The 27,987-nt window shown below is 44.6% G+C and overlaps 1 protein-coding gene across 1 annotated transcript; it reads right to left on the bottom strand.

Moving 5' to 3' along the window:
- Window positions 1-213: 213 nt before the first annotated feature.
- On the bottom strand, window positions 214-27,247 carry SAG (S-antigen visual arrestin). Its single transcript, XM_075003731.1, has 14 exons — window positions 27,137-27,247; window positions 26,529-26,589; window positions 26,354-26,398; window positions 25,823-26,016; window positions 19,972-20,031; window positions 17,903-17,970; window positions 17,609-17,744; window positions 16,815-16,899; window positions 15,668-15,740; window positions 12,826-12,963; window positions 11,700-11,777; window positions 9,794-9,817; window positions 9,248-9,312; window positions 214-568 (listed from the first exon to the last, which is right to left on the bottom strand). Exons 1-14 carry the CDS (start codon window positions 27,245-27,247, stop codon window positions 261-263), a joined length of 1,446 nt encoding a protein of 481 aa, XP_074859832.1. The 3' UTR covers window positions 214-260.
- Between the last annotated feature and the right edge of the window lie 740 nt (window positions 27,248-27,987).

Below are 27,987 nucleotides of genomic sequence, written 5' to 3'. Positions count from 1 at the left end.
TCCTGACCTCCATCACAAAGACCATCCCGGGCAAACATTGTACACACCTCACTGGACTGTAGAAACCCAAGAGTTTGAGCAGAGAGCCAGAAATTGTAAGCGGCTTCCTGGATTCACCGAGAGAAAAGTCAGATGCTACAGACACACATCAGCAGCTTGACTTTAATAACTGGTGGAACCTGGTTGCATGGTAAATGAACAAAGAAGCACAGTGAGTCAATGTTTATTTCTAGTGGCTAAACTGCAGCGGTCTGAATCTGCTACAACCTTTGGCTAACAAAGCCCGGACTTTTAGTCCAGACAGTAAAGGATGCTTTTAGAGCTACTGCTCTAGAGTCTGATCCCTGTTGCTGTGCTCTCAGACAGTCACATGACAACAGCAAGAACTGGCTGTTTAATACAACCAAAAAGGTCTGTCCTAACAAATCTATCATCAGACCCGACAGTTCCTCCAGAAGCCTGTGCTGCCAGTCAGTCATCATTTGGAGAAGCAGCCTTCTCTTCTTCATCCAAATCTTGCAGCTGTGGACGAGGAAACTCCTCAAACACCAGGTCTTCATCCTGGACACTGAAATGAAGGAAAGACAGCCATTTAAAACTGCATGCCTCCTTCATACTGAGCTCAGTCTTCACGGGGAGCCCTTCATCCTCACTTCTCTTTTCCTCGTACATGCAGTGCCCTCTGACGTCATCAGTGGAACCTTAAGTCCTGCTGAAATCAATGGGTGTTTTTCCATTGACTTCAACGGCCATTGTATAAGGTGTTTATCCAGCTGGGACAACACTCAGCAGCAGCTTTCCATGTTAGTCAGGATAGTGGCTGTGAAGATGCACTACATGTTGTAACCAATCCTTCCTGGCTGCATACTGTCATCTCCAGCTGGTCAACTTGGAAAGGGGAAGGGTCTTTATGGATTTGAATTAGGTTTTGGAACTGGTCTCATCCTATTCATTCTGCATTCAATTTCTGGACCAGGCTAAGAGAATTCCAAATGTGTTACTAGGAACTAGAATGACCAGTGGGACAACATTAAAAGAAGCTCCATACCTCGCCATTGCTGTAATTACCAGCATGCATAAAAGAGGAAAGAAGAGACAGAGAATTAGATTAGATTATTCTAAAGATAAACAGGAATCTCACAAAATGAGACAAAGATAACTGGTTTAGGAAGTGGTAGTGTTTCCTGCGGCTTGAGGAGCAACCCAGAAAAGCCTTTTATAAACTCTAGCCCAGTACACAAAGTGTTGCTTGCATGAAGCAAAATTAAAATCACTTTAGGGCCTGTTTACATGAGGAAACTGACTGGCATAGTTACAAGAGAGTAATTATACCCTAGTCTTAGCTATACTGATATAACTTGCCATGTGGACACTCAGTCTGGAATAATAAACTTAATTCTGGCGTAATTCTTTGAAACAGAGTAATATGGAACTAAAATCAAGCCCTTTGTGGCAATATATTCCCACAGCACAGCTCAAACATCAAAAAGGCTAAGGAGCTAAAAGAGTTTCCCATGCTGGCTTGCTAGAAACAACTGCTGTGAAGTGTCTGCTTGGTGCTTGCCTATTAGCACCAAGCAGAGGTAATACTGCTTTGTGACCTGGTGTTCCTCTTAACTGGTCTGTCCCCGCTCACTTCAGCAACCAGCCTGAAGAAGCCATTAATTAGCATTAAATCAAACGGCACAGAAATCAAAAACTGGTAGAGACCACAATTCAGGTCTTTCCTTTATTTGGCAGCTTTGATTTTAGAGAGCACAGCTCCAAATTTTACACTTGCTTAAATCTTACTCCTGGGGGTATTCTGAGCCAAAAAATTAAGAATTCTGCTAAATTGCGCATATTTTGTCCATATATGTAGGCCAGTGTCAATTATTTGGTAATTTTATTTCAAAATACCCATCAGTAAGTATATCTCCAAAACACAAAAAATTCCCCCAAGGATAGGGAGTTAAAGACAACTCATTTCCTGTTTCTCTACTCCTGTCCTCCCTGCAGAGCCCAGCCCCAACCACCTCCAGCCCAGGCACTCCCCCGACCCTGAGAACCCAGCTGTTGCACCCCCAACTCCACTGAGTCCCACTGGAGGGACCCACCCCCAGCTTAAACACTCAGAAAGACATTTTGGGAAGTGGTGGAATCTCCATCCTTAAAAACATCTAAGGCCTACCTTGTCAAAGAGTTGGGTGGGATGATTTAGTTGGGGTTGGTCTTGCTCTGAGCAGGGAGCTGGACTTGATAGCCTCCTATGGTCTCTTCCCACTCCAACCTTTCATGATTTTAGGCTCTGTCCCTTTGGATACCTGGGCTTTGGGCTGGGGAGAGGCCGGTGTAAACAACCTCATGCTGCCTCCTGCACTGCTGGTAACTTTTCAACTCCCATTTCTCCCCGACCTTGTGTTGTATGTGCCAGCTGGGCTCTGCTGCATTCAGCAGTCCCTGTTGGCAGTCAATACCTCTGCAGTCCAGTAGGGAAAAAGGAAATCTGCATGCATATTAATTTCTTCAAGATTCTGCATTGCACAGTGACGCAGGAGTAGGTTAACCCATTGGCACTAGCTGAATGCATTCATGTAATGGAACTTCAGCCTAAGCTATCCCAGTAGGGCAGCATTCATCATTGCTAGCTTCCCTTTGTCTAACATAGTGCTCTCAGAGGTATCTTCATCATGCAGTGTACACAGTGTTAGTGCAGGGAGGGTGAACACGGTTTGTTTGGGTCTGTTTTTCTGGTAACTTTAGCTCATCCAGTGACAGCATCACCCGCAACCCTCAAACCTAATTCCAGCCAGCTAGGCCAGAATTTCCCAGAAGTGGTGAGTGATTGAGAGTTTTACTAACTTGGTGCCAAACCCAGCACACCAAAAACTCTAGCCTTCCAGTGGTGCTAAGCACCCACAACTCCAGCCAAAGTCAATGATAGGAGGATTCTCAGCACTTTGGAAAATCAAGCATTTGAAGAGCAGCAGACCCAGCACCAGGAAACAACCATGGAAATTAGTGGATCCCTTTATAAAGCATGGGCCTATGATTGTATTCTATATGCAGGGGATCATATACTATAGCTATTAAGCACAGTAAGAAATCTGGAATGTATGACTCTCAACCCGCTGGTCTACACTCAATTGAAATGAGTTGGGCATTAAATATTTTTAGAACTGCCACCACACACTGTTTTGCTTTTGCATCAATGGTGGTTTTTTTGCTTTTTTTTTTTTTTTTTTTTTACCCTCCAATAAAGTCTTGTGCCTTTGCTCCCCTCTGAAGTATGATAGTTACTAAGGAAACCATGACATCACTGATGTGGGTGAAGCTTAATGGTATCCACAAGTACAGTATGCAGTCAATTTTATATAATGGGCAGGGGGAAGCACGTGCTGTTTTAGTCAGATTTAGTCTGTCAGGAGACTAGTTACACAGCTAGATACAGTGCTATATGCACATGACATGGCGTTAGGCAAGTTTATTCTCTGAAAGATGCAATTATACCAATTTTAGCTTTAAGCAGCCACGGCTTCCCACAGGTTCATTAGCTAAAGGCCAAGAGTCTCTGTCAGGGCTTGGGCCAGATTCTTGTCCTGATGCAACATCTCTCTCCACCTTGTAGTTCACATACAATTATCACAAAGCTAAAGTTCTCAACAGCCTGAACAAAACTGCATTATTTTGCAACTATCCAACAGCTACATAAATACATGCTGGCCTTGAAGATTTTATCTCCTGTAGGACATAAAATATTTTATCATGCCATTAGGATAGTTCTCTATAACCTTGCACAAAGCAATCAGAGCAGGGACAGATGGCATTTTCTATTATAAGTCTGATTTTTATCCCCTTAGCTTTTAGGGGGAGATGGCAAAATGTGTTAACCTGTGTATTTTTCAAGTATTCAAAAATGTTAGTAATTTTTGAAAGTTACAATGTAGTTAAGGTGTGGAACAGGATTTACAGAGATGCAGCCAATGTGTATGCACTTGGGCTATACAGAAGCTGGAGAAAGGAAGGGTATGACATTCCTGTTCAACCCCCAGGCACAGAAATGAAAAAGGGAGACACTACTTAGCAATAATTCCACACTTAAGATTTTAACTTTCAAAACAGCACTGGAACAAAATGCTTCCAAGATCACTTATAAACACATTTGAAGGACAAAATCTGCTAATGCAACTCAACACAGCTCCATTTACTTTCAACAGAACTGTGCCAACATGGTCAGAGAAAAGAGCTGGAATTCTCAACTGCTTCCTTTGCTTCATACTTTGCTTCTCTGAGATTCTCTGGACTTAATTCATCTCTGCATAAGCAAACATGCTGATACTGACATTCTTTTGACTCTCACCCTGGATAATCCTGGGGTGGACTTGTGAATGGAGCTGGGTGGAGAAGTAGAAATGGAATTAGCTTAGCCCAGGCATCTGATGGCATTTTAATGCAGTTTTCTCCCATGGCATTTTAATCCCACTATATTTTTGGCTTTATAAAATTACTGCTTTCCTGTTTCTCTGCTGCATTCTCTCCAAAGAGAGAGATGGCAGGATAAGGAATGAGGCACAGACAAATAGGTAACTTTTAGCTCAAGGGAACAGAAAAGATGAGATTGAAGACTGGTCTCATATGAACACCTTTATTTATCCCTTGTAGAGTTTGTACAACCAGCTAACTCCCTCTGCTTCTACATTCCCTGCACGTTGTTGCAGCACAGTCTCTGCAATTAACTTTTGGTCCGCTTAGCTCCAAATTAGATGTAATTTCATGGAAAAAAAATCTTGTTTCTTGGGATTTAATGAAAACCTGATGGAGTCACACTCACAAATCCAAAGCATGGACTCAGTAGCAGGAACAGTAATCAGAAATAACACAGGAAGCCAGAAACAGGAGAATTTTTACTTTACCATCTTGATTTGGGCAGGTTTTATTCTCCAATTTGGGACCCTAAAACACACGCATGTTGTGTTTCTAAATTGGGATATGCAGGTTTCAAAGGGATTTTCCTCTGTTCATTGTTTTTTTCCTTTTTGAAATGAAGGCATTTCTTTTCCCAATTAACTGCTTTTAGGGTTCCCCACACAATTACTGGCGAGTCTGTCCTGTTATTAAGTTTAGGAGATCTGCTATTTTCATCTGCATGATACCCTAAAAATGAACTGTTAGAGATGACTGTGATTTAGTAAATGATATATGGGCTGCTTTTGGTAAAAGGATGTGGCATTTGAGAGGGATATTTCACAATCCTGAATTTCCAATGCATCCTTTTAAGGCCAAGAAAAAAAGACCTATATACGCTGTCTGAGACTGGATTGAAATAGAAGCCCCTGTGGCTCTGGCATTGTTTTCCCATAGGGGCACTGCCCCTACTTCCATTGTTAGGTTGCTGAGCTTTTGAACGTGTTTATGTAATGAACCATAGCTACCAACAGACCCCACAGAAGTCAGTGGCAATCAAACCTGTAATCTTCAGCTCCCATTTAATTTGAATTACAGAAGTAATATGCTATGCCTGGAGGGCACCAGAGCTAATCCCTTAAAGATACTGGTAAGGAAAAAACTTTTGGCACCCATGCCTGTGGAGAACACACACATCTAATGCGGAAAGGAGATGAGCAAGCTCCAGAAGAACTAAAAAGTTAGAAAGCGTTCCTGCCCACTTCCCCCCATTTATTTACATTGTGCATTTGATACCAATTTGGGTAAAGTTTGCAAAAATACCTAGATAGCTCAGGAGCTTGGTTTTACTTTCATAAATGACTCAGTCTCCTAAGACAACGTGACTCAGGCACCTTTGCAAGTTGTGCCTTACTTGGCTTTGGAGCTGAAAAGTCTCATTGATTTTCAATGAAATTTTGTCTACTTAATCACTTAGGCACTAGAAAAATGATAGCCTTGATTATCTCCAGTTGTTTCCACTATTTCCTCTGCACAGTTAATCAGTTTCTCCCTTGCTAGAAAGAGCCTTGTAAAATATAGAGATGGGGGAAGAAAAAGATAGCTCTGATTTCTGTAAATCAACCTTTAGTTTTAAAACTCCGATGATATTTTAAAGTTGTTCAGCAATGGAAATTTTCCAAAATTAAAAATTGGCACAATGTACCCTATAACATCTCTCAAACATATCCAGGAAGTTTCCTTGTTTTTATATTTTGATACACACATGCATGATAAATATGCACCAAATACTTTCAAAGGTAGCAGTAAGACTTAATTTTAAGCATTCTGCATGTATTTAGAAAGAATATTTGCCTGCCTCTATTTCTCCTTATACCCTAAATTTTCTTGTCCAAGTTATCTGTCTACAGCATGGGGAAATAGTATATGCTGACAGAAAACATTAAAAAAATCTATCATATCAGGCCATAAAATAAAATAAAAATAAAAATAAAAATAAAATCAGGTAACAAAAGAAACCATGAAATTTTGGGTTCTTTTGATTTACCTCCTGCTTTGAGCCTTCAGGTTACACTCTAATTTTTTCAAGTTGTTCTCAACAGCCAAGACTGTTAGAAATTTTGTAAATGAAAAAGGAGATCCTCACATACTCTTGATGTTAGCCACTGAGGCTTTTACGACAGACACCAAAACTACGACAACGCCTCATTCCCTCTCCAAAGTCTATGTGCAAAGCCTGGAGTTTTGCATTCCTCATATTTTTGTACAGCCACATCTCCTTAACACTACTATGGAATAAGTCTTCAGTTCAAATGCTTCAATTTTTTATTGCAACTGGGTGGCTCAACTTCTTATCATGCAGTTGTAATTACTGAATTCTCCCTCCTTGTCTTGTTTATTGAAAGTATCCTGCCATATACTTTACAGCCACCAGGTGCCTCTCTAGTTATAGTTATGCCTGTGGATTTGGGGTGGAATTTTTTCTGCTCTGCCAATGCAGTTTAAGGCTCCTCTCAGGGAAATCTCGTTTGAGAAGCAGTTTTAGGACTGTCTTCAGTTCACAGTGTGCTGGCTGCCTTGGTTAGGCACAGCTTTGACACAAAATAGATTTTTAAAAATTAGATCACTGAGACCAAGTCACTACTCAGCCTTGAACAGCTCTATGAAAACATTACACCCCATCCAGAGCCAAGTTAGCTGGAGCCTGGAATTGAATTTCACTTCCTAACAAGTGCAAAATTAAAATGAAGAGGACCTTTATTCTGTGCTTTGATGTCTGTCTCATCTCTCAGCACTGGTGTCCTCCTTTAATTCAAAGCAGATTAAGGAGAGGGCTAGATAGATGCCCAATCCTCCACATGTGCGTTACAGTTTAGGAGAAAATGCCCACCTCTACAGAACCCTTCTCTTTTGCCCTCTTTGACCCTCTTCTTCCCAGACATCTGGGATGGCTTACGCATTTGACTTGGCCTTGCCTATTTGTTAATCCTGTCTCTATCCCCAAGTGCATTGGCTATGTTCTTGAGCGCAAGAGGACTGCATGTAACCTGCATGCTTTAGCTACAGAGAAGACATGGATTTTTGTTTGAATGCTATCTCTGCACATGCAGAGGGCAGGGCACCTCAGCTAAAAGGGCCTGGAAACACCCAGCACCAAGGTGGATCAGTTAGTAGATGGCTCAGTATCGGTTTCCATTACAAGAAGAATCCATTTAGGACAAGCAGTTTTGCAGGTTCCTTACCTAAGACCCCATTTGAGAGCTGAGCCAACTGGAGCTCCTGGGGCGGGGGAAGGTTACAGCTATAGGAGTTGAAGACAGCCCTGTGGACTCCATAGCTAAATGCCCAAAAGATATGTGTTTTGAGGGTTGGAGCCCAAATTCCTGCACCACTCTGTATACAGGCGACAGACTTCTGTTTTACCAGCAACTGAAACTCATCAACTCTCAATTCAAGGACTGGAATGCTGCTAGCTATAAAAGAAATCCAGACCTTTTTGCTGACAAGGCTGTGAAGCATTTGGAAAGCAGAGACACACGGCCTCTTCTCAAGCTTTGAAGAGTCCAGGTGACATTCTACATATTATGGCTATACTGTAAAGCCTGAGAAACCTGCTGTGTAAGAAAACGAGGGGGGATTTGTTTGCATGTGCAGAACATTCCAAGTGCTACGTAACTATTGAAAATTTGCCTTTCAATGGGTAAAAGCAAGAAAGTGGAGAAATCCATAAGGTGCCACAGGACCCTTCGTTGCTGTTAGCTTTTACACAGCGCTTTGAGAACAATTGTTGCAGAGCGCTCGGGTTTACTATCGGATGGCTTTTGTTTAAGAGCTATCCATAAGTAATCCAAATGCTATTTGCAATGTTTATGCTATTAAGTGTTTGATTACTAAGAATCTGACTGACACTCTCTATGCTACAAAAAACTATGAAGTGCAGGAAACGGGGTATAAATAGAGTTTAACCTCAGCAGCCACCTTCCATTAAATAAGTTCTGACTTTGCTGTGCCAGATAACTTCAGTTTAGGTCTCTCCCCTGCTCCAGTGGAGAGTCTCCAGCAGGTGTGGGGAGGAAACGGGAGATACAACAAATGTCTATAAAATCATGACTGGTATGAAGAAAATGAACAGGGAAGTGTTAGTTACTTCACCCCTTGACAAGAACCCTGGATTACCCCGATGAAATTAAAAGCAGCTGGTTCAAAAACAAACAAGGACCTATTTCCTTTCCCATCCCACATTCAATCTGCAGAACTGCTGCTAGAGCATTGTGAAGCCAGAATTATAACTAGGTTCAAAAAGGAATTAGGTGAGTTCACAATGGTAGGTTCATCAATGGCTATTAGCCAAGACAGTCAGGGATGCAACTCCATGCTCTGAGTGTCCCTAAATCTGACTGCCAGAATCTGGGACCTGGCTCTCTGATAGGGGTGATGTGGAGGGAGAACAACTTCACAGGGCCTCTTGGAAATGCCACAGTAGTACCGCTCCACGTGGCTTAGGAGGGCTGGGGGTGGCCCAGTGCTGGGCTCTGACCAGCGCTAAGGGCTGACTGCTCTTGGCCTCACCCCTTCCAGGGGCATGGTACCAGGGCCTCCACCTCCCACCTTACCCCAAGGTGGCTGTCGACCCAGCTGGCTGGGACTGGACAACAGGGACTAAATCACTCGTGATCTTGCCCTATTCTCTCCATTCCCCTTGAAGCATTGGGCAATGGCCATTGTCCGAAGACAGACTACTGGTGTTACTTTGAGGTTTCCTCTATAGCAGGAATCAAGGCGTTCATAGCAACCATCATACTATGCGGAAGAGACTGCGAACCATGGTGCAAGTAGTGAAAGCAGGGCACATGGTGTTACTGACCTCTTTTGTTCGGTTCCTCAGGCTTGGGGTGCATGAGACGGAATGGCAGCTCCATGCTGACTTCACTGCGGGGAGAGAAGAGAATGCATCATGCCTACATGCGCACAGAGTCCTGTTCCAGGCAAACCTCCTCCACCCAAACAGGATCCACACCCATGTCACCTAGATCTGAAGTTTGGGTCCACCATCCCTAAGCCTCAGCTACAATCAGCTGCCTGACCCCACAAAAACAAAAAATCCTGCAAACTCAGATCTGCTCCCTGAAAACCCAACTACATCATTGGTGTCCTCTACACATGGTTCTGGCACAAAGTGTGCGCTTAGTCCTACGTTATTTGCTTTGCTCCTTTCTAGACACTGTGCACAGATCTATATCCTGGGCATCTTTGTAATGTGGGTTGTTTATCACATTGGAATACTACGAGTCCTTTCACCTACCAGGCTAAGGGATTTTTAATTGGGGTGAGGTCGGGGCGGGGGACAGAAGGCAAAGTGCTATTGCCATGAGGGCATGGTTTGGAAAGGCAGAAAATGTAGCAGATTTACCTGGAGGTGAGCTCTCCCAGCATGCTACGTAAGCAGAAAAACAAAGAGCGTTTGTAAGGTGCGCTTTGCTCTACTAACAGACCCCAAGAGGCCAAAGCTACCAGGAAGCCACCGTGAACTAGTCCCCCTTCAGTCACCTAGCACAACAGCTCTCAGACACGGGGCTGTGATGGTCTGGAGCAGTTTTTCCTCAAACAAGTATCTGCAAGAATAATCCAGAGGGTCTACCAGCCCCACTGATCAACTCTTCCCCCTCCATGCCACAGAACAGCTGTTCAGTGGTGTACAGGGGGGATGGGACTGAGGCTCAGGGGAGAGGTTTTGGGGGTCTGAAATATTTTAAATCACAATGGGGAGTAGCTGGGTTGCTCAAGTTTGAGAGCCAGTGGTCTGGAACACATCCAGGTGGCCCATCTGCCAGGCTTCTGCCCAGATACTACCTACTCTCTGAAGCACAATCCAGGATCTTAAGGCTTTCAAGAAGTTCTTTAGGCCAATAAAATTAGAGAAACCCAAAGCCCTTCTTCACATTGTGGCCACAGTTACTTAATGCCTTCCTTTGCTGAGTGCATGTTCTGCATGAATTCACCTATGATCAAGTCTGCAAAGGCCACCAAATTGGGGTTAACAAACATACCAGTGAACCAAAGTGAGCTAGTGAAATTACAGCAGTAAGGGCTGCAGGCATGGTAGAAAGATTCAACATTAACAAAACCCTATCACCAGGGCTGGAAAGAAAAAGCACACACAATTGGCAGAGTGGGTATCACAGTGAATTAATTTTTCTCGTCTCCTTAACACATTTTGTGTGTGTGTGTGTGTGTGTGTGTGTGTGTGTGTGTGTGTGTGTGTGTGTGTGTGTGTGTGTGTGTGTGTGTGTGTGTGTGTGAGAGAGAGAGAGAGAGAGAGAGAGAGAGAGAGAGAGAGAGAGAGAGAGAGAGAGCGCGCGCGCGCAGCGCGCGCACAGAGTTGCCTATCAAAACTTCAGTAGTTTAACCGCTTAGCTAAAGCAGCATCTCTGCTGAATTCAGTTCCCACTGATCCTTTTCCCACACCGCGTCCGTGACTTCTCTTCTCTTGGACAACCCAATGCTCAAATTCAAACAGCTCAGCTTGAAAGAATTAAGCAAGCAAGAATAAGTAATCAAATGGTAAAGAATCAAATTAGGTGACCGTTATAAATAAGTGTTTGTCAAATCCACCCTGGGGATGGAGGAAAGGGGGCTCTGAATCTCAAAACAGCAAACATTCACATGGCTCCATTTACAGTTGCTCCCAAAATCCACAGGATGGCTCAACACAGAAACCAGGGGATCACACAAGATGACAGTTATTTTATCATGAGTACAAGCCAAACCATTGACCCTGTGTTAGAGTACAACAAGATAAAGAAACAGAGAACATGGTGGTGCGAGTACATGTGCAAATCAACACTTCACCAGCTGAGAGCTATTTTTGTCCACTTCCATATTGCCAGTGATGTTAGGAAGTTGAACTTCCCCCATGGTGCTATGTAGTGAGGATAACACCAGCATTTCCCAGTAAGTAACACCAGCATCTCAGCCTCATCAGGTGGGTAAATGAGGATTTGGAGGTACATTTTGATTGAATCTTTATTTGCACTCTTACAACACTAAAAACAGTGATTCTCAAAATCAGAGAGGAGACTACACTAAATATTGAGTTTCAGGGATATCTACCACCTAAGGGAGGTGCTCCCCTTACAGACTAGGGATAATTTAGGGCTGGCCAAACTATGACATCTCCTAGAGGCTTCCAGCTTCAAGTCAGCATGTTCTAAACTGCATCCCCTTTCTCCTAGATAGCAACCATATTGAGGACTCTTCTACAAAACAGGCACCATTTCCATCTCTGCTCTTTACAGAGAGAAGTTGGTTGTTCTTACCCTGCAACAATGAGCTTCACCTTCACCTTGTATGCGACCAGAATCCCCAGCACAGTCTTGTCTATCCCATCCTTGATACTAGAGGAAAGAAAAACAGAGTGGGAACTACACAGTGCACTATCAGCAGATGGTGAGAGTCAAGCAGACAGATAAGCACAGTCCATTCTCAAGTGTCAGACATGTTGAGACACACCCTTTGGAGTAGCCAATACCCTTCTACACCTGGAAATATATCCTGGGAGATGCATCAAAGTGTGAAACAGATCCCAACCTGCATGAGTGTACGTTGCTCTTCCAACTGTACACTAAACAAGCAGGGGTGCTACAGGACTGCTTGTTTTTTTTGTGAAGCTACAGACTAACACAGCTACCTCTCTGAGACTATGTACCTAGACCAATGTTTCCCAATTTTATTTGGCTACAGAACCCTTTTAAACTCAAAAGAATTTTGCAGAACCCCATTCCCAGGCTCTACCCCCCCAGGCCCCAGATCTGCCCCCCATGCCCAAGCTTTACCCCCCCCACATTCTCAAAACCCACTCCCGATACCAAGGCTTAACCTCTCTTGGCCCCTAGCCCACCCCTTGCCCTACCATCCCCAGAATTAACCCACCTCAGTCCCAAACTGACCCTCCGGACCAACGCATCTGTGGCACTGACTGGGGAGCCTATGCCAGGCAGCTATGTGCACCCAGTAGAAGACAGGCTGGCATGAATGTGTTCTGCTGGCAGGGGTGACCCAAGCCACGCCCACTGGAGGGGTGCATCCAGTCAGGTAGCGGGGTGAGCAAGGGGCTCTCTGCCCTGCTGCCGCTAAAATAATGGATCTAAATTCAGTTGGTTTAATGTCCAGATCCCTCCGGCTGCCCTGCCAGCCGTTAACCCCATTAAATTTAGTTCTACTGTTTCAGCAGCAGCAGGGCAGGGCACCACAGGGGAGTCGGCTATTGTACTGGAATTTTCTCGTGGAACCCTTATTTTCACTTCACAGAACCCCGGGGTTCCATGGCACAGCATGGGGGAAACACTGCAAAACTTAATGTGATACTATAGACTATTCTCGCACTACCCTTCAACCCTCTCAGGAACTCTCTCAGTTGAGACCCGCCTTCAGAATGGGACTCACATGGTACTGGAAGCCAAGTTGGTGTCTTCATCCTTTAGTTTTCCATCCAGTGCTATGCCCCGTTTCTCACGGTTATTTGCCAGCAAGGGAAGAAGTGTCAATGTCTTGGTGATGGTGCTATTTGGCTGCACTTTCTCTCTTGAAGTGGATTGGGGTGGGAAGCAGGAGGAGAGAGAGAGGGAAAGAAAGAAAAACACATTCAGTTTAAGCACAGATTTGCTTATGAGAATTTCAGGACTGAATGCATAGCCCAATACCAACTGCCCAGTTACTTCCCAGGGGAGGAAAAATGCCGTAAAAACAAAGCTATGGCTGACTTGTTTTACAACCAAAAGCAGAAAATTCAACATTTTGGGCCAGGCCCTGTTCAAACGAGTAAACCAAACTTCAAAGCATTCCTGAAAATGGAGTAAATGGTTGCAATACCACAATCAAATCACATAACTGTTTTTCATGCATTAAGGGTAGAAGGACCATTATGATTTAGTCTGATTTCCTGCCATATAAAAGATGTTCAATTTCATACAATCAATTTTCAAGCCCATAATTTCTGGTTGCACTACCCCATATATTTTTTAGAAACCCATCCACCCTTGATTTAAAGACCGAAGGCAAAGGAGGAGCCTCTAAACATCTTGCTAAGTTGTTCCAGTGGTTAGTTAGCTTTATTTCTAGACCAAATTTGTTTCGCTTCCACTTCCAGCCATTGCAACTCAGTGGGTACATCTACACTGCAAAAACAAAACCACAAAAACCCTACAGCAGTGAGTCTCAATTCAAGCCTGGGTCAACTGGCTTCCACTAGGGAGCTCCAAATAGCAGTATAGTAATTCCCACTTGGGCCGGAACCCATCTGAAACCTGGTGAGGGGGTGAGTTTGTATCCCAGGCTCCAACCTGAGGTGTAGCATCTACACTGCTCTTTTCAGCTCTGGTGCAGTAGCCTGGGTCAGGTGACCTGGATTCACACTCGCTGCTATAGGTTTTCAGCTAGACTAGTGATCCTTGTACTATTAGAAATCTGCTAACAAAGTAGGCATTTATAGATCATCAACATGCCACCAATTGGACAAATGAAGTAATCATCAGTTTCAGTCTCCAAGTCATGTCAACAAACCACAAATGAGCACCCAGTAAGAATGGGATCTAAGCAAAATAAGTTACAGCCCTTAACTCCAGACCAAACCAGTAAGTCACTCAGGCAATGGCACTGGTTTTCTCTTTTAGCTACTCAGCCCTCCCGTTCCACATTACTGAACAGAGCACTGAGGCTGACCCCTGGCGCATTACACAGCTCGTGTTAGTCTATTTTGTGTAGAGCTGCAAAGTTTCCCTCTCTCCTCTGCCCAGCAAGCTTGTGTGGAATTGCACCACCAGCAGAAACATGCTGCCAGCTATGTGACCTCTGCTAATCAGCTGGGTGGCCCTGAATCTCTCCTGGGCCACAACCCAACCGCTCACCTTACAGGGAACACTGCTCTACACGTCCTCCAGGGCTGGCAACATCGATGTTCAACTTCGACGTTGCGCAGCACCACATCGAAATAGGCGCAGCGAGGGAACGTCTACACGCCAAAGTAGCACACATCGAAATAAGGGTGCCAGGCACAGCTGCAGACAGGATCACAGGGCAGACTCAACAGCAAGCCGCTCCATTAAAGGGCCCCTCCCAGACACAGGTGCACTAAACACCACAAGATCCACAGAGCCGACAACTGGTTGCAGACCCTGTACATGCAGCATGGATCCCCAGCTGCGGCAGCAGCAGCCAGAAGCCCTGGGCTAAGGGCTGCTGCACACGATGACCATAGAGCCCCGCAGGGGCTGGAGAGAGAGCGTCTCTCAACCCCTCAGCTGATGGCCGCCATGGCGGACCCCGCAATTTCGATGTTGCGGGACGCGCAACGACTACACGGTCCCTACTTCGACATTGAACGTCGAAGTAGGGCGCTATTTCCCATCCCCTCATGGAGTTAGCGGCTTCGACATCTCGCCGCCTAAAGTCGATGTTAACTTCAAAATAGCACCCGACACATGTAGCCGTGACGGGCGCTATTTCGAAGTTAGTGCCGCTACTTCGAAGTAGCCTGCACTTGTAGACATGGCTAATAAGTGTAGACAAGCCCTCAGAACAGCTCTCTGTACCCCAGCCCTGGCTTGGGGTGACAAGTAAAAATCATCACTTTGAAACTCCTTTAAAAATGAATGGGATGGATTTATGTTCTCAGCCAACCCGTGGAACTTGTTGCTAGGTGACACTGTGAAAACCTAAACTATAAAAAGATTCCAAAAAAGAATTAAATGAGTTCATGGAGGACAGGTCTATCGTGGCTAATAGCTCTGTCTCCCTAGCAGTAAGCGACAAGGAATAGATCACTCGATGATGGCCTATTGGCCACTGCTGGAAGACAGGATACTGGGCTAGACGTGCCCTTGGTCTGACCCATACAGCTGTTCTTATGTTTGTAAGCATTGGAATACCCTGCCTTTGATACCTAAGTGGACAGCTGGGGCAGTCTCTGGCTGGGTGGGAGAAGAAACCCCCATTTCATGTTTCTTCTATCCTTGTTTCAAACAAAATTACAGTTAGCAAGACAATTCTGTGTATCAAGTGAACTGTTTTCGTTTGGGTGCGGGGGGAAGAGAGAATGGGGCTGATCATCAGAAACAGGATAGCTTACCTCAATCAGCATCCTCTTACTCTGAGGGCTGGCAGGGCAGGGCTGCACCACAAAATTAGCTCCAAACCACAGCCTCTAATTTCTGGAGAGGGCAGATACTTAACAGGGGAGTGAAGAAAATGACGGAGTAGGGTGGGGAAAACAAGGCACTGAAACACTCACTGAACCTCCTCCATTGCTACCACCTTCGTGTAAAAGTCACTCGAGTACAGAACCACATTGGCAACTTGCTCCACTGAGAGAGAAAGAATGAATGAACAGGAGTGAGGAGACAATCAATTACATGAAGAGCATATAAACAACGTAGACAGCTGCCCTTCCCGGTCTCCTGAGCTGAAGGAAGAAACCAGGGAAGCAGGAAGGGTCCATACAATTCGCTGATGAGTTCTGAGCTCCCATATAACACAAGCTCTAGAATTTTACCCACCCAGTTACCCCAATATGGAGTTCAATAATGTGTGTTTGACTAACTACCTTCTAGGAAGTCTTGAAGCCATCTAGAGGTGGCAAATCCACCACTTCTCTTGGCACAGTAGTTAAATCACCCTCACTGGTAATAATTTACTTCTCATTTCTAATTTGAACTTGTCTGGACTACCAGCCATTGGTGCTTGTGTTCCCTGTCCCTGGCTGAACTAGAAAGACTTACAACCTGGTATTTTCTCCCAGTAAAGATATTTATAAGCCACAATCATTCACCTCTTCTCTTTTCGATAGCAAATAGACTGAGCTCCTGAAGTCTTTTCACTGTGAGGCACTTTCTACTTGGTCTCAAGACCATCTGCCCTCTCCCCAAGTATTTCAACATCCCCTTTAAAACATCAGAATGGAATGCAGTTTTCTCGTATCAATCTCCCCAGTTCTGTATATAGGGATAAAAATCATCTCCCTACTCCAACTCACTCATCCTACTGACTTTCCTTGGGGAGGAGGGGAGTCCCTTCAGTGCTCTAAGGCTGACAGCCTCCTACAACAAGAGCTCTCACCAGCTGTAATTTCACTTGTAACAGTAACGAGCTGAAAAGCAGTGCAAAAATAATGCACACTAGAAAGGGCACATCTGGCATGGTCCTAGCCACGATTCCTAGCAGAGGGCAATGGAAGGGCAGGAGGACAGCCCTGGGGAGTCCCATTCCCTAAAGAGCACCACAGGGACCCCGACATGGAGATGGATGGATCAGGGCAATCCCTGGTCTGTTTGCGTGAGGGACACTAATAGGTTCCCAGTCTCTCGCTGTCTGACGAGATTAAACCCAAACCCCACACTGCATGGCCCCTGGGGGAGTTAAAGACAGGAGTAAAAACGCACCTAACACTTTGATCTTCTTCACCGTTTTCTCTGTATTATTGGTCACGGTCACAGTGACAGGAATGGGCTCACCATGATAATACACCTGGAAGAGTGACATGGGCTGAGTACATGGCACACAACCCAGTGGGAGGGCCTGTGCAATACAATTCCAGTCCCAGCCATTTGCAACAGAAATCTCTGTGGACTGATGTGGGACATCAGCTATGTATGTAGGTACAGCCCCTGCTACTACAACCCAAGGCCCACCGACACCAAGGGGAGTCTTTCTATTGTGACTTCAATAGTCAGTCATTATTGAATTTTGTAGGAAAGCACCAGTGAAGGAGCTCATGTATTCCATTCCCAGCTACTGCTAACAGCAGCTCCTATGAGAAACGGTGTCAAATAACTGGGATGTTAGGGCAAGGGAGAACACACTGAATCCAGACACGGACATCTTGAAGAGGAGTCTGTGGGGGGCAGCAAAGCAGGTACATGCATCTGAACAATGAGCTCGCTGGGGCTGCATCTACACAGCATGTTTTTTTCGATGATACTCTTGGACCTCCCTTGGTCAAAATAAGTAGTCCAAAAACTGAAGTCACCCAGTCACAGCACTGCAAAAGGAGCATTGTCATACGCTGATAACAGGTGCGCTTTGTTCACGTGCTTTCATTTTCACAGAGCCGGAGTTGTTATTTTGAGGGGAAAGCTCTCTTATCTTGACTTTTCAGGCATGGCAGTGTGAACATGCTGCGTTTTTTCAAAAACAAACCTGCAAGCATAGACAAGCCCTAGGGCAGACTGCTCACCTCTTTACTCAGACGTGCTCTCAGGTGCAGGAGCTTGCTGGACATGAAAAACTGCCAGGTGGTCTCAGCTTGAGGCTGGGGTCCTGGTTCTTCTGGGGCATACTGTACTTTACGGATCAACAGGCGGACAAAGTTCCTGAGGAGCAGCAAACAGAATTGCAGTTACACTGAGCAGAACCTTCTACTTCACTGGAATGTTTGTCCAGCATGGTGGGAGGGCGGGGCCCTGAGTCAGGCTACATGCCTTCCATGTGTGAGCTTTAAGACCAGTCCCGATTCCATACACATTGTTACCTTTTGGGAATTCGCTCTTCCACGTTCTCTGTACAGAAAGCTTTCACCTCAAAGTCCACCCCGCAGCACTGCCAAAGAGAAAGAGGGGAGCTGCAAAATTTGTTAAGTGTTTAGCAGCCTTCCTATACAAGGAACTCTGTGGGTGTAATACCCAGAGGTAGGAAAATCATCTTCCTGAACTTGACATTTGACACCACTGAGCCTATTATGTTTTCTTGTGAGGTAGGTGCTATAGATTCATGCTGAGCAACATGCTCCACATTTCATAAAGATTAGCCAACCCGTCCTGTTTCTAAAATAGCTCACCACCAGCACCGGAGATGTGGAATTCCTTCAGAGACCCAACCTTTTCTTAGTACCTGGAGTCCAAGAATAACTCCACACAATCAGACTCAGAGCTGGAGCCATGTTAGTCAGTAGCTTCACAAACAAGAAGTCCTGTAGCACCCTAAAGAATAAGGCATTTATTAGGTCATGAGATTCTGTGGCTAAGACCCACTTCTTTAGAGGATCATCAAAAGGTAATACACCTGGATGATCACCTGAAGAAGTGGGTCTAATCCACGAAAGCTCATGACCTAATAAAATCGTTTTTAAGGATACTACAGGACTGCTTGTTGTTTTGAAGCTACAGACTAACATTGCTATAGCTCTGAGACTGATTGCACAGAGCTATTCTGCTTATCATCTATGCAGACAGGGCTGACTGATGTCCCTGCAGGATCATGAATGTTATCCACATGTACCTTAGAACAATGTTTCTTAAAATTTTTTGAGACCACTGAACAACAAACAATATTTTTTATGTGGAACACCTATGAGAATTTTCTCCAAAAACACTGTCGTCAGACCAAAACAACAATATATAACAGCAAAACCAAAATGAAATAACTTAATCAGGTATCATTGCAATGAAGTAAAACATTATCTGGTTTTAACAGAAAATATAACATCCATGTATTTTTCAAAACGCTCGTAGCACTCCTGCGAGTTGTTTGTGGAACACTAGTGTTCCATGGAACGTAGTTTAAGAAAAGCTGCCTTAGAAGAAGTGTCCGAGTTCCATTTAGTGCTCTTTTTAAGGCTTTGTGAAAACTTTTGCTAAATTGACACACAACATGTCCCTGTGACCTCCAGAGTCTAACACCTTCTGCATCACGTCTTTCACAAGCCCAGTCTAGTTATTTAGACAAGTGTCCAATATTTTAAACTTTATTACCTTTCAGTAATAGCTCATTACCTAGTTACTGCTAACTGGTTTTTTGGTTTTTTTTTTAAACCAAATGTAACATGTCTTTCCCACACGTTTTAAATTAATGCGAGATCTTGGTACTCAGTCTAAAAAGAAGCATTAGGTTTCAGACACTTAGGGTGTGTCTACACTAGGAACTAACTTTGAAGTAGCCAGCAGAGAGTCTACACACATTTTTCCCTTACTTCGAAGTTAACTTTGAAGTAGGGAGCCCAACTTTGAAGTCCTTAGTGAGAATGGAGTAGTGCCCTACTTCGAAGTTGAGTGTGTGTAGATGCTCTACTTCGAAGTTGCTTACTTCTTAGTTGTACTTCAAAGTAATCAATTTCGAAGCTATTTTTGTAGTGTAGACACAGCCTTAATGTTGTGAGGGTGTGCGCATGTAACACGAACAAACATACAACACCATACCTCTTTCAGTGGTGTCCAATCCACATCTCTGGTAATATTCTAGAAAATGGATTCTCACGTTTCACTGAAATGTGTCAACTGTTACGCTCTTTATCTGTTACTAAATGAGACTTGAACAACAACAACAAGTCTTGTGGTACCTTATAGACTAACAGATATTTTATACTGATAAGTGAGACTTGATACTCAGAATGCCTCTGACTCCATCCTACTCTCCTGCATATTTTCTCCTGGGTGGTTCACAAGACAGCACAGTGCCACATATCCAATGATGGAAAGTACATTAACCCATGCTTTTCCTAGTTCTTTCTCTGAAATATTTGATCCAGATACCCATCTCTTGTGTTTTCCCATAACTTTCTTCCATCGTAGAAGTACTGAATATATGAAGCTCTGCTGGTCTCACCTTCCCGACATCCTGAGGAGCTGGTTGCAGGGAGACCGAACAGGGCAGATAGTCTGGAAACTGAAGAGAAAGACAAGAAAGATTATCCATACCTCCAGTGTTATGGCTCCTGAAACAAAAAGTGCACAAGTGATAGCCTGAGACAGCAAAGCCCATCAGTTCTCCATAAAAGAGCAGCAGCAGCAAGGTGAGCTTCCCCTGCCCAAATGCCCCAAAAGGTGCTGGCAGGACCACTGACATTGTTAATCGTATTCCAGTCGAGCAGGCATGTCAAACTCAAAGCCTGCTGAGCGCTGACTAAACAAAAATGGATAACTTTCAGGACCACCAAAGAAAATGGACTACTGTTAGAAAGTTAGATTTATTTATTATTCTAGGTTACATTTTAGGTATATTTTATAATTTTTTGGGTCTTTTCTGGCTATAATGCAATCATTTTAGTTTAGAATTTAATACTTTATATGAATTTTTTTTTTTTTTTTATAATCTTATTAGTAGTTCATAAAATTTGAGAAAAGACACCTAGCAGGGAGGGAGGAAAGGGAAAACACTGATGATACAAGCAGACCAGGGAGAAAAGTCTAAGCAGAAAAGCCAAAGTATCTTGAAGACAGAAGGGACAGATGATTTTGCAGCTAACATGCAAAACCAGGTGTCAGGTCACCTGCGTTCTCTGGCTAGCGCGGCATTCTCTGCGCCATCAGTTTCATCCTCTAAGATCGAGATAACCTACTGCACAGGAAAGTCATGTGTTACTAACACAAATGAATAGATGAATGGGCTTGGAGAGTTGTGGCCGGAAAGAAGAATGGCAAGCGTTAATTTAAAGAACTGGTATCTGAGGAGACCGGAGCTGTACAAACTCACAGAATGAAGATCAGGGCTGAGAGAAACTGATCACCAGCAGCTCGCTGGCAGAACGCCCGTTACATCGCTCAGGGTGTACTTAAGTCAGAACATTTCCACTGTACAAGGGTTTGCTTTGCCAATCATTGTGACCAGGTTTGGATGATGCTTTGGCTGATTTTGTGTATTTCCCTCTCAGCTTTGTACATGGTGGGTACAACACGGTGAAACCTCTCCCCTGCCCCAAGAGCAGCCTCTCCCCATACAGTCGTTAGAGCTTCCCCTTTTGCCCAACCCCTTTTAGTGGGCCATAGAAGGTATCACAATTGAACATTTTCTCCTGCATAGAGGAAGCAGGGAGACAGGAAAGGGGCACTGGCTGGGACTGGGTGGCCCCCAGTAGGGGAAGGGGTGATGGGGAGAGACACCAGGTCAGGACCTCACAGCTTCTGTGGCTTTCAGTCCCACGGAAGGAGAAACACGGCACTCCCCTCCCACTCTTAGGCCCTCTCCCTTCCAGTTTACACTGCACTCCCCCCCAGCCCCTCAATTTCTCTGCATTTCCTTCTGGAATTTACACTGCAATCCCCTCGTGTCCTCCCCCACCCCTTTCAGACTCCTTGGGGCTTGTATTCCCCCACTGCAGTGCAGCCCCCCTTGCACCACCTGCTCAGGCCCCTTGAGGCTTGCAGGCGCCCCTCTCTGCATCAGCCCACGTGGGTTTCACTGCACACCCCCAAGCCTTCTCTCCATGTAATTCTGCCATGTGTTCCTCTGGCCCTTACTCCGCCCCCCCACCTGTCACTGCCCCAGACAGGTGCCCCTCTCTGCCTTGGCCAACATGGGTTACACCATCCCTGTCCTTAGAGTGGTCACACCCCCTTCTCTGGAACGCACGAGTGGCAGGGGGCGGGCCAAACACCCATCCTGGCTCCTCAGGCTGTCCATGTCCTTGGCTCCCTGGGGTTTTAATATGCACGTGCTGGAGACAGACAGTCCAAGGAGCTTGTTTGTTCCACTCCCTGCTGCTCATGCATGCCAGAGAAGGGTGTATGACCTGGTAGGCCGCACTTACATGTTTTAACAACATGTAGTTGGGGGACACAAGAAAAACTGGTCGGGCCCCATGCATCTCCCTGGATACGAGTTTGATATGGCTGCAGTAGGGCCTAGGTGAGAGTGAAGCCCCGTTACGCTGGGCACCGCACGTCAAGTCCCAGATCCAAGGACCTCAATTTAAATAAACAAGACATACAAAGGGAGGAGCAACAGTGAGAGGAGAGCATAAAGGACTGCCCACGGCCAGACAAGCTGGTAGCAGAGCCCTAGCTAGGACTAGAACCCAGGACTCCTTACATCCCATCCAACGTCCTACCCAGAGGACTGTTGTGCTTCTCTTACAGGGGCGTGAGAAGACGACGATAGTTTCAGGTAAGGGTCACATGGGTACAGAGACTGACTTGAGGCCAGTGATAGTGTTTGAGGACATCTGTCCACAGGGAACTGGACTAAAACCACTGGAACAGGCAGCAAAGAACAACAGCACCTCAATTACTTCTGGCCTGGAGAGGATGTGAGCTTGTAAAAAAAGGCTCCAGTTTTACCCCCACTGGCAGTGCAATGGGTGGAGTTCTACCACCTGCACCTCTCAAGAAATCCCAAAAGTCCGAGCTTGGTTAAAGCCTCCGATTTGTACCTGAAGGTTAGTAAGCAAGCCTGGACTTTGCAGAGTCAATTGAAAACATACTTGCAACAGCATCGGTACATGGCAGCTTCTAAATCCGGATCCTAATAGATGCCACAGTCTCTAGGGCAGGGACAAGGGGATGGGACATCTCTGGGACAGGAAAAGGAAGCACGTCTATGGGCTGTAGATCTACCCATTTTAGGGTTTTCTCTAATACCTACCGATGTGGTATCTTAAAGTTCTGATGGAAGAGTGACAGGTGCCTACATAAGCACCTAGACAGGAAGGTAGAAGGCTTGCACAGTGAAGTTCTGAGGGGACTTCACAGAGTCTTTGGGTCAGACATGCAGACAGAAGCCTGGGAGCAGGCCAGCGACAATGTCATGGGAGATAGCAAGTGGGAGAACAAGGGCTGGGGTAGACGTGTCAGACTGGACAGAGAAATGGAACCAGGCAGCCTGAAAAATGGCCACAGAAGTGGGAGCAGCCAGGTTAAGTGGCTGATTGTCACGGAGGCCTGTAACCTAGGCACCACCTTCAACTCTGCTCTCATTGGAGCAACAGTCAGGCCATTTCTATTTCTGGTTGCTTTCTCCACATAGCATCTCCCAGTTCCACATTGCTTCACACTATGACTACTGCAGCCTTCTCCCTTCTGGCCTGGATTACTGCTCCCCTCAGCTCTATTCACAACGCTTCTGCTAAGATGGCATGCTTGGCTAGTATGTCAGCTATCTGAGTCTGTCTTCTAACTCACCTTCACATCAGATACAAACTTCTGGTCTGTGCCTTTTAAAAGATCCTTCCTAACTAAGGCTTGGTCTGCACTGGGCAGGTAAGTTGACTGCAGATACGCAATTCCAAGTAGAATCAATTTATCTGGCCATCCTCAGTGAGGAAGGTCGATGGGAGAGTTTCTCTCATTGACCTCCACAGCTTCTTGCGATGGTAAGGAGTACGGGGTCAACTGCCAACTCCTGATAGGTCGATTTTGTACATCCCTACAAGGCATGCAAAATGTAACCCCCAAAAAATTGACTCTTACCAGGTCCATCTTCCAGGTAATGTAGACATGGCCTTAGTCTAACCCCACTTGGTGGAACCAGAAACGGATCACACTGCCAACCCTGATCGTCCCTCATGGGAAGGAGACTCTTACAGAGTTCCACCATGATTTCAACAGTTTCCACCCCACCATCAACCTCAGCCTGGACTGGTCCACACAAAAGATCCACTTCTTGGTCAATACAGTGGAAATAAGCGATTGTCACATGAACACTACTCTATACCAGAAAACCACGGATTGCTCTGCTCACCTACATGCCTCCAGCTTCCACCCAGGACACACCACATAATCCATAGTCCACAGCCAAGCACTAAGGTACAACCACAATTTCTCCAGTCCCTCAGACAAAGACAAACACCTACAAGACCTTTATCAAGCATTCCTAAAACTACAATACCCACCTAAGGAAGAGGAGAAACAGCTTGACAGACCCAGACATGGACCTAGAAAGCCACCTGCTACAAGACAGGCCCAACAAGGAAAACAACAGAACACCACTGGCCATTCATACAGCCTCCAGCTAAAACCTCTCCAGTACATCATCCATGATCTACAACCCATCCTGCATAATGATCCCTCATTCTTACAGGCCTTGGGAGGCAGGCCAGTCCTCACCTACACACGGCCTGCCAAACAAACAAATTCTCACCAATAACTACAGACCACACCACAGTAACTCTACTTCAGGAACCAATCCTTGCAACAAACCTCGGTGCCAACTCTGCCCACATATCTACACCAGCGACACCATCACAGGACCTAATCATATCAGCCTCACCATCAGGGGCTTATTCACCTGCACATCTACTAATATAACATATGCTATCATGTGCCAGTAATGCCCCTCTGCCATATACATTGGCCAAACTGGACAGTCCCTACGTAAAAGAATAAATGGACACAAATTAGGTATCAGGAACGGTAACATAAAAACCTGTAGGAGAACACTTCTATCTCCCTGGACACTCAGTAACAGATTTAAAAGTAGCTAGGCTGCAACAAAAAAAACTTCAAAAACAGACTCCAAAGAGAAACTGCGGAGCTACAATTCATTTGCAAATTTGACACCATCAATCATGGATTGAACAAAGACTGGGAGTGGCTGGCCAACTACATTAACAGTTTTTCCTCTCCATGTTCACACCTCCACATCATCTACTGGAAGAGGGCCACAGTCTCCCTGACTGAACTGACCTAGTGAACTCTGGCCTTCCTCTTGATCAGTACTCCCTTCTTTTCATGAGCCTGTAAATTTAAGAGCTGCCTCTGGAATCTCCACTACATGCATCTGACGAAGCAGGTCTTTGCCTATGAAAGCATATGCTCAAAAAAAAAAAAAAACAACTTTGCCTATAAGGTGCCACAGGACTTCCCATTATCTTCCTTCTGCGAGCATTCCCAGCCTTTTCCTCCACCAGCCACCTTCTTTAACCATTTTAAGCTTTCAACTGCCTTGCCCTTTATGCACAGGACAAACTCCCCACTAAAATCCATATAGCCACTTCCTTGCCTTCTTTTATACCTCTCACTAAGTCCCATATCTCCTGCAGACCATACAAGATCCAGCCCAGTGCCCATAGACACACAGATAGCAAGTGATCACTTCCCTTCTTTCCTTCCTCTCCCTTACATCCTACCTCAGTAAAATAATTACAGTTAACATAATTAACCAAAGCAGGGCCAACTTGCTACCAGATTCATTTGCTTCTATGTTGTATCCACTTCCCTACTTTCAGCATGTCTTTAAGCAGGTCTGTCCCTGATCTGTACTTATACAGCACATACCGGTGCTCCTAAACCCAGCTGGGCTTTTGGTTGCTACACAAACATAAGCAAATAACTACATTAATAGTTGTTCCAGCAAATCAGGTTTTTTGCAGATCAATCCCACATCTCAAGGAATAGCCACACCCTCATGAGTACACAAGGCAACTGCATAAGCAAATATTCTAGCAATATGGGAGCAAGAGACAGAAGCGGAAAAACATGAAAGGCTTTTGTTGCCATAAAATCATTATTCTTCTCTTTACAAGGAATTTTACGGCGTGTGGTCAGGACCTCTCCAGTTTGTTAGATCCCAAGCACACATGGCGTAGTAAATGAGGGTTGCTACCTAACCTCCGACTCAAGCCACAGTTTTAGGTAATAGTGGATTAATTATTAATCTCTTCTTCAGATTATCATGGAGTGCTGATATGCTGGATAATAAGGGTCAAGGAGAAGTGAGCCAGAGGCTCATACGAGAGACCTACCGTTAAAACGAAAGGGTAAGCATTCTTGCCCAGCTTCTTCATCAGACATTCCTGCAATTCGGAGAGAGATCCCAGCTTCTCCACTGGTGGGTACAACTGTATCCTACAGAAAAAGAGATCCTTTCGGAAGGTGAGACCCATCACATCAATGTCTTCCTGGCCATACCGGAAAGCACAGGTCAGAGTCACATACACTGAAAAGAACATATGCAGTAGATTACACATTCAGTGAGCAGCGAATTCAGAGATTCTGAGATTTAGGGTTAGAAGTCCGGGAAGATAGTTACTCCTTTCCCCCAGCCTGGTTCCAATTAATAGTATAGATCAGATCTTAAATTTGTTTTGCAACAAGACTGAAGCCTTGGATTATATTCAAACAGCTTGCCCGACTACCAGAGATACTCTCGCCACCATGGGGTTTATTTCGCAGAAGCCAACAAAAGTTCTAAAAGCAGAAGAGATTCTTGCTTTGCAGTGAGATATCACTGAAGAGCTAAGCAAACTCTGACATCACCATTTAAAACATCAAACCTTTCTTCCCCTTGACGATCTCGGGATCCACTAATAAGACACCATCTAGAGAGGAAAAGAGTAACGGAAAAGAGTAAAAGTTAAGCAAAGTTAAGCTTAAATTAAGCAGCATGGGGGGAAAATAATGGGGGTTTACTAAATAAAAAGCCTGTAAAAAGAACTTGGCTGGACTTACCAACAGGTTCCACACCATCTATGTGATCTATGAAGTCTCGTTTTCCTATGTAGATCGTCACCTGTAGGAAGAAGTCAATGCAGAGCGATTCCCTGGCTAGTCTTGCCCAATCCTGCTCAGAGCAGAGCACTCAGCACCAAGTGAACATAATTTTGAAGCACATTCATATAAGTGCATGAGTAGCTCCCATTCACATAACCAGGAATATTCACAAGCTTCAGTATTAACTGGATCTGGGTAGAAGGCTCCGCACATTGCAGGATTGAACTCCAAAAGCCTAATTGCTTGTGTCTGCAGCTCAGTGAAGGACTTTTGCCTCAAACTGGAAAGACAGCAAGTCAGCCTATAGATATCAGGACAGCAAATGAAGGCATACACAGTGAGGTGGCAGGGGACGTTGTTAAATTAACATGAAACTAGGTCATTTTATCACTTCTATAATATAGTCAATAGCTAGGCCATGGTGTGGAGTATAAATCAAATTCTTTGCAAAAGAAATGGGGTGAAGATGAGTGTTCCATAAGTAAATCCCCAGATAAGCAAAGCAGTGGCCCTGACCATGCATAGCACAAAGCTGGTGGCTATAGATATGTTGCTGTGCTACTTACAGCCTTATCACGGGACATCTTCTTGTAGACAACATGTTGTTGAGGGGGACTGGCGTTCTTCAGAGATGTTGAGGAAGGAGCAGTCACTTTATGAGGCTCTGCAGAGCTCATTTCCACAGAGATATATATATATGTATATATATATATATATATATATATATATATATATATATATATGAGAGAGAGAGAGAGACAGACAGAGACAGACAGACAGACTGGAAAGAGCAAAGCTTTTCTTCAGCGAGAGATCCTGGACTCTGGACAAATGTCAGGAAGAGATGAATGAGATTATACAGTTATGTCTAATACGATCCAAAATCGTAACTAATCGATGCAGTGCATTAAAAAAAAACCCCAAAACTATTCCTTCTGAAAATGCAATACCAGAGGTGACTTAGGGGGATGGTTTCCTTTTATTTTATCCTTCCGTTCTTCATTTAAGCCTCTGTAAGGCAAACTTCAATTTTCAAGCTACCAAGAGGGGTTATGAAGCGAAATTCTCAAATGGATAGCTTTAGGGAAGCGTAAAAAGCAAGACAAAGAAGTGCACACAGAAGCAGACTAATTACTTGTTTCAATTTGTGGGTTTTTTTTTTTTTTGGACCTGTAAATACCCACTGGATTTTTTAAAAATGTTCATTTTTTCCCCTAAAGTTTCCATTTTTCTAAAGTACATTGGAAAAAGGAAAACTATCTAGCCTGTTGATAGTTCTGTGGGTGCATAATTGGGTTCAGTTTCCCTTTATTTTGATAGGCCAGCTAGTCACATGACTAAATTTTTGAAATAAACTTAAACTTTAAACATTTCAAAAAGATGAGTTAAAAATCCTTTAAAAAATTAAAAGTAGGCA

Source organism: Carettochelys insculpta, chromosome 10 (genome assembly GCF_033958435.1).
Source record: "Carettochelys insculpta isolate YL-2023 chromosome 10, ASM3395843v1, whole genome shotgun sequence".
NCBI classification, from domain to species: domain Eukaryota; kingdom Metazoa; phylum Chordata; order Testudines; family Carettochelyidae; genus Carettochelys; species Carettochelys insculpta.
Note: the sequence above shows the minus strand (reverse complement) of the source record. Positions and strands in the feature narration are given on the sequence as shown.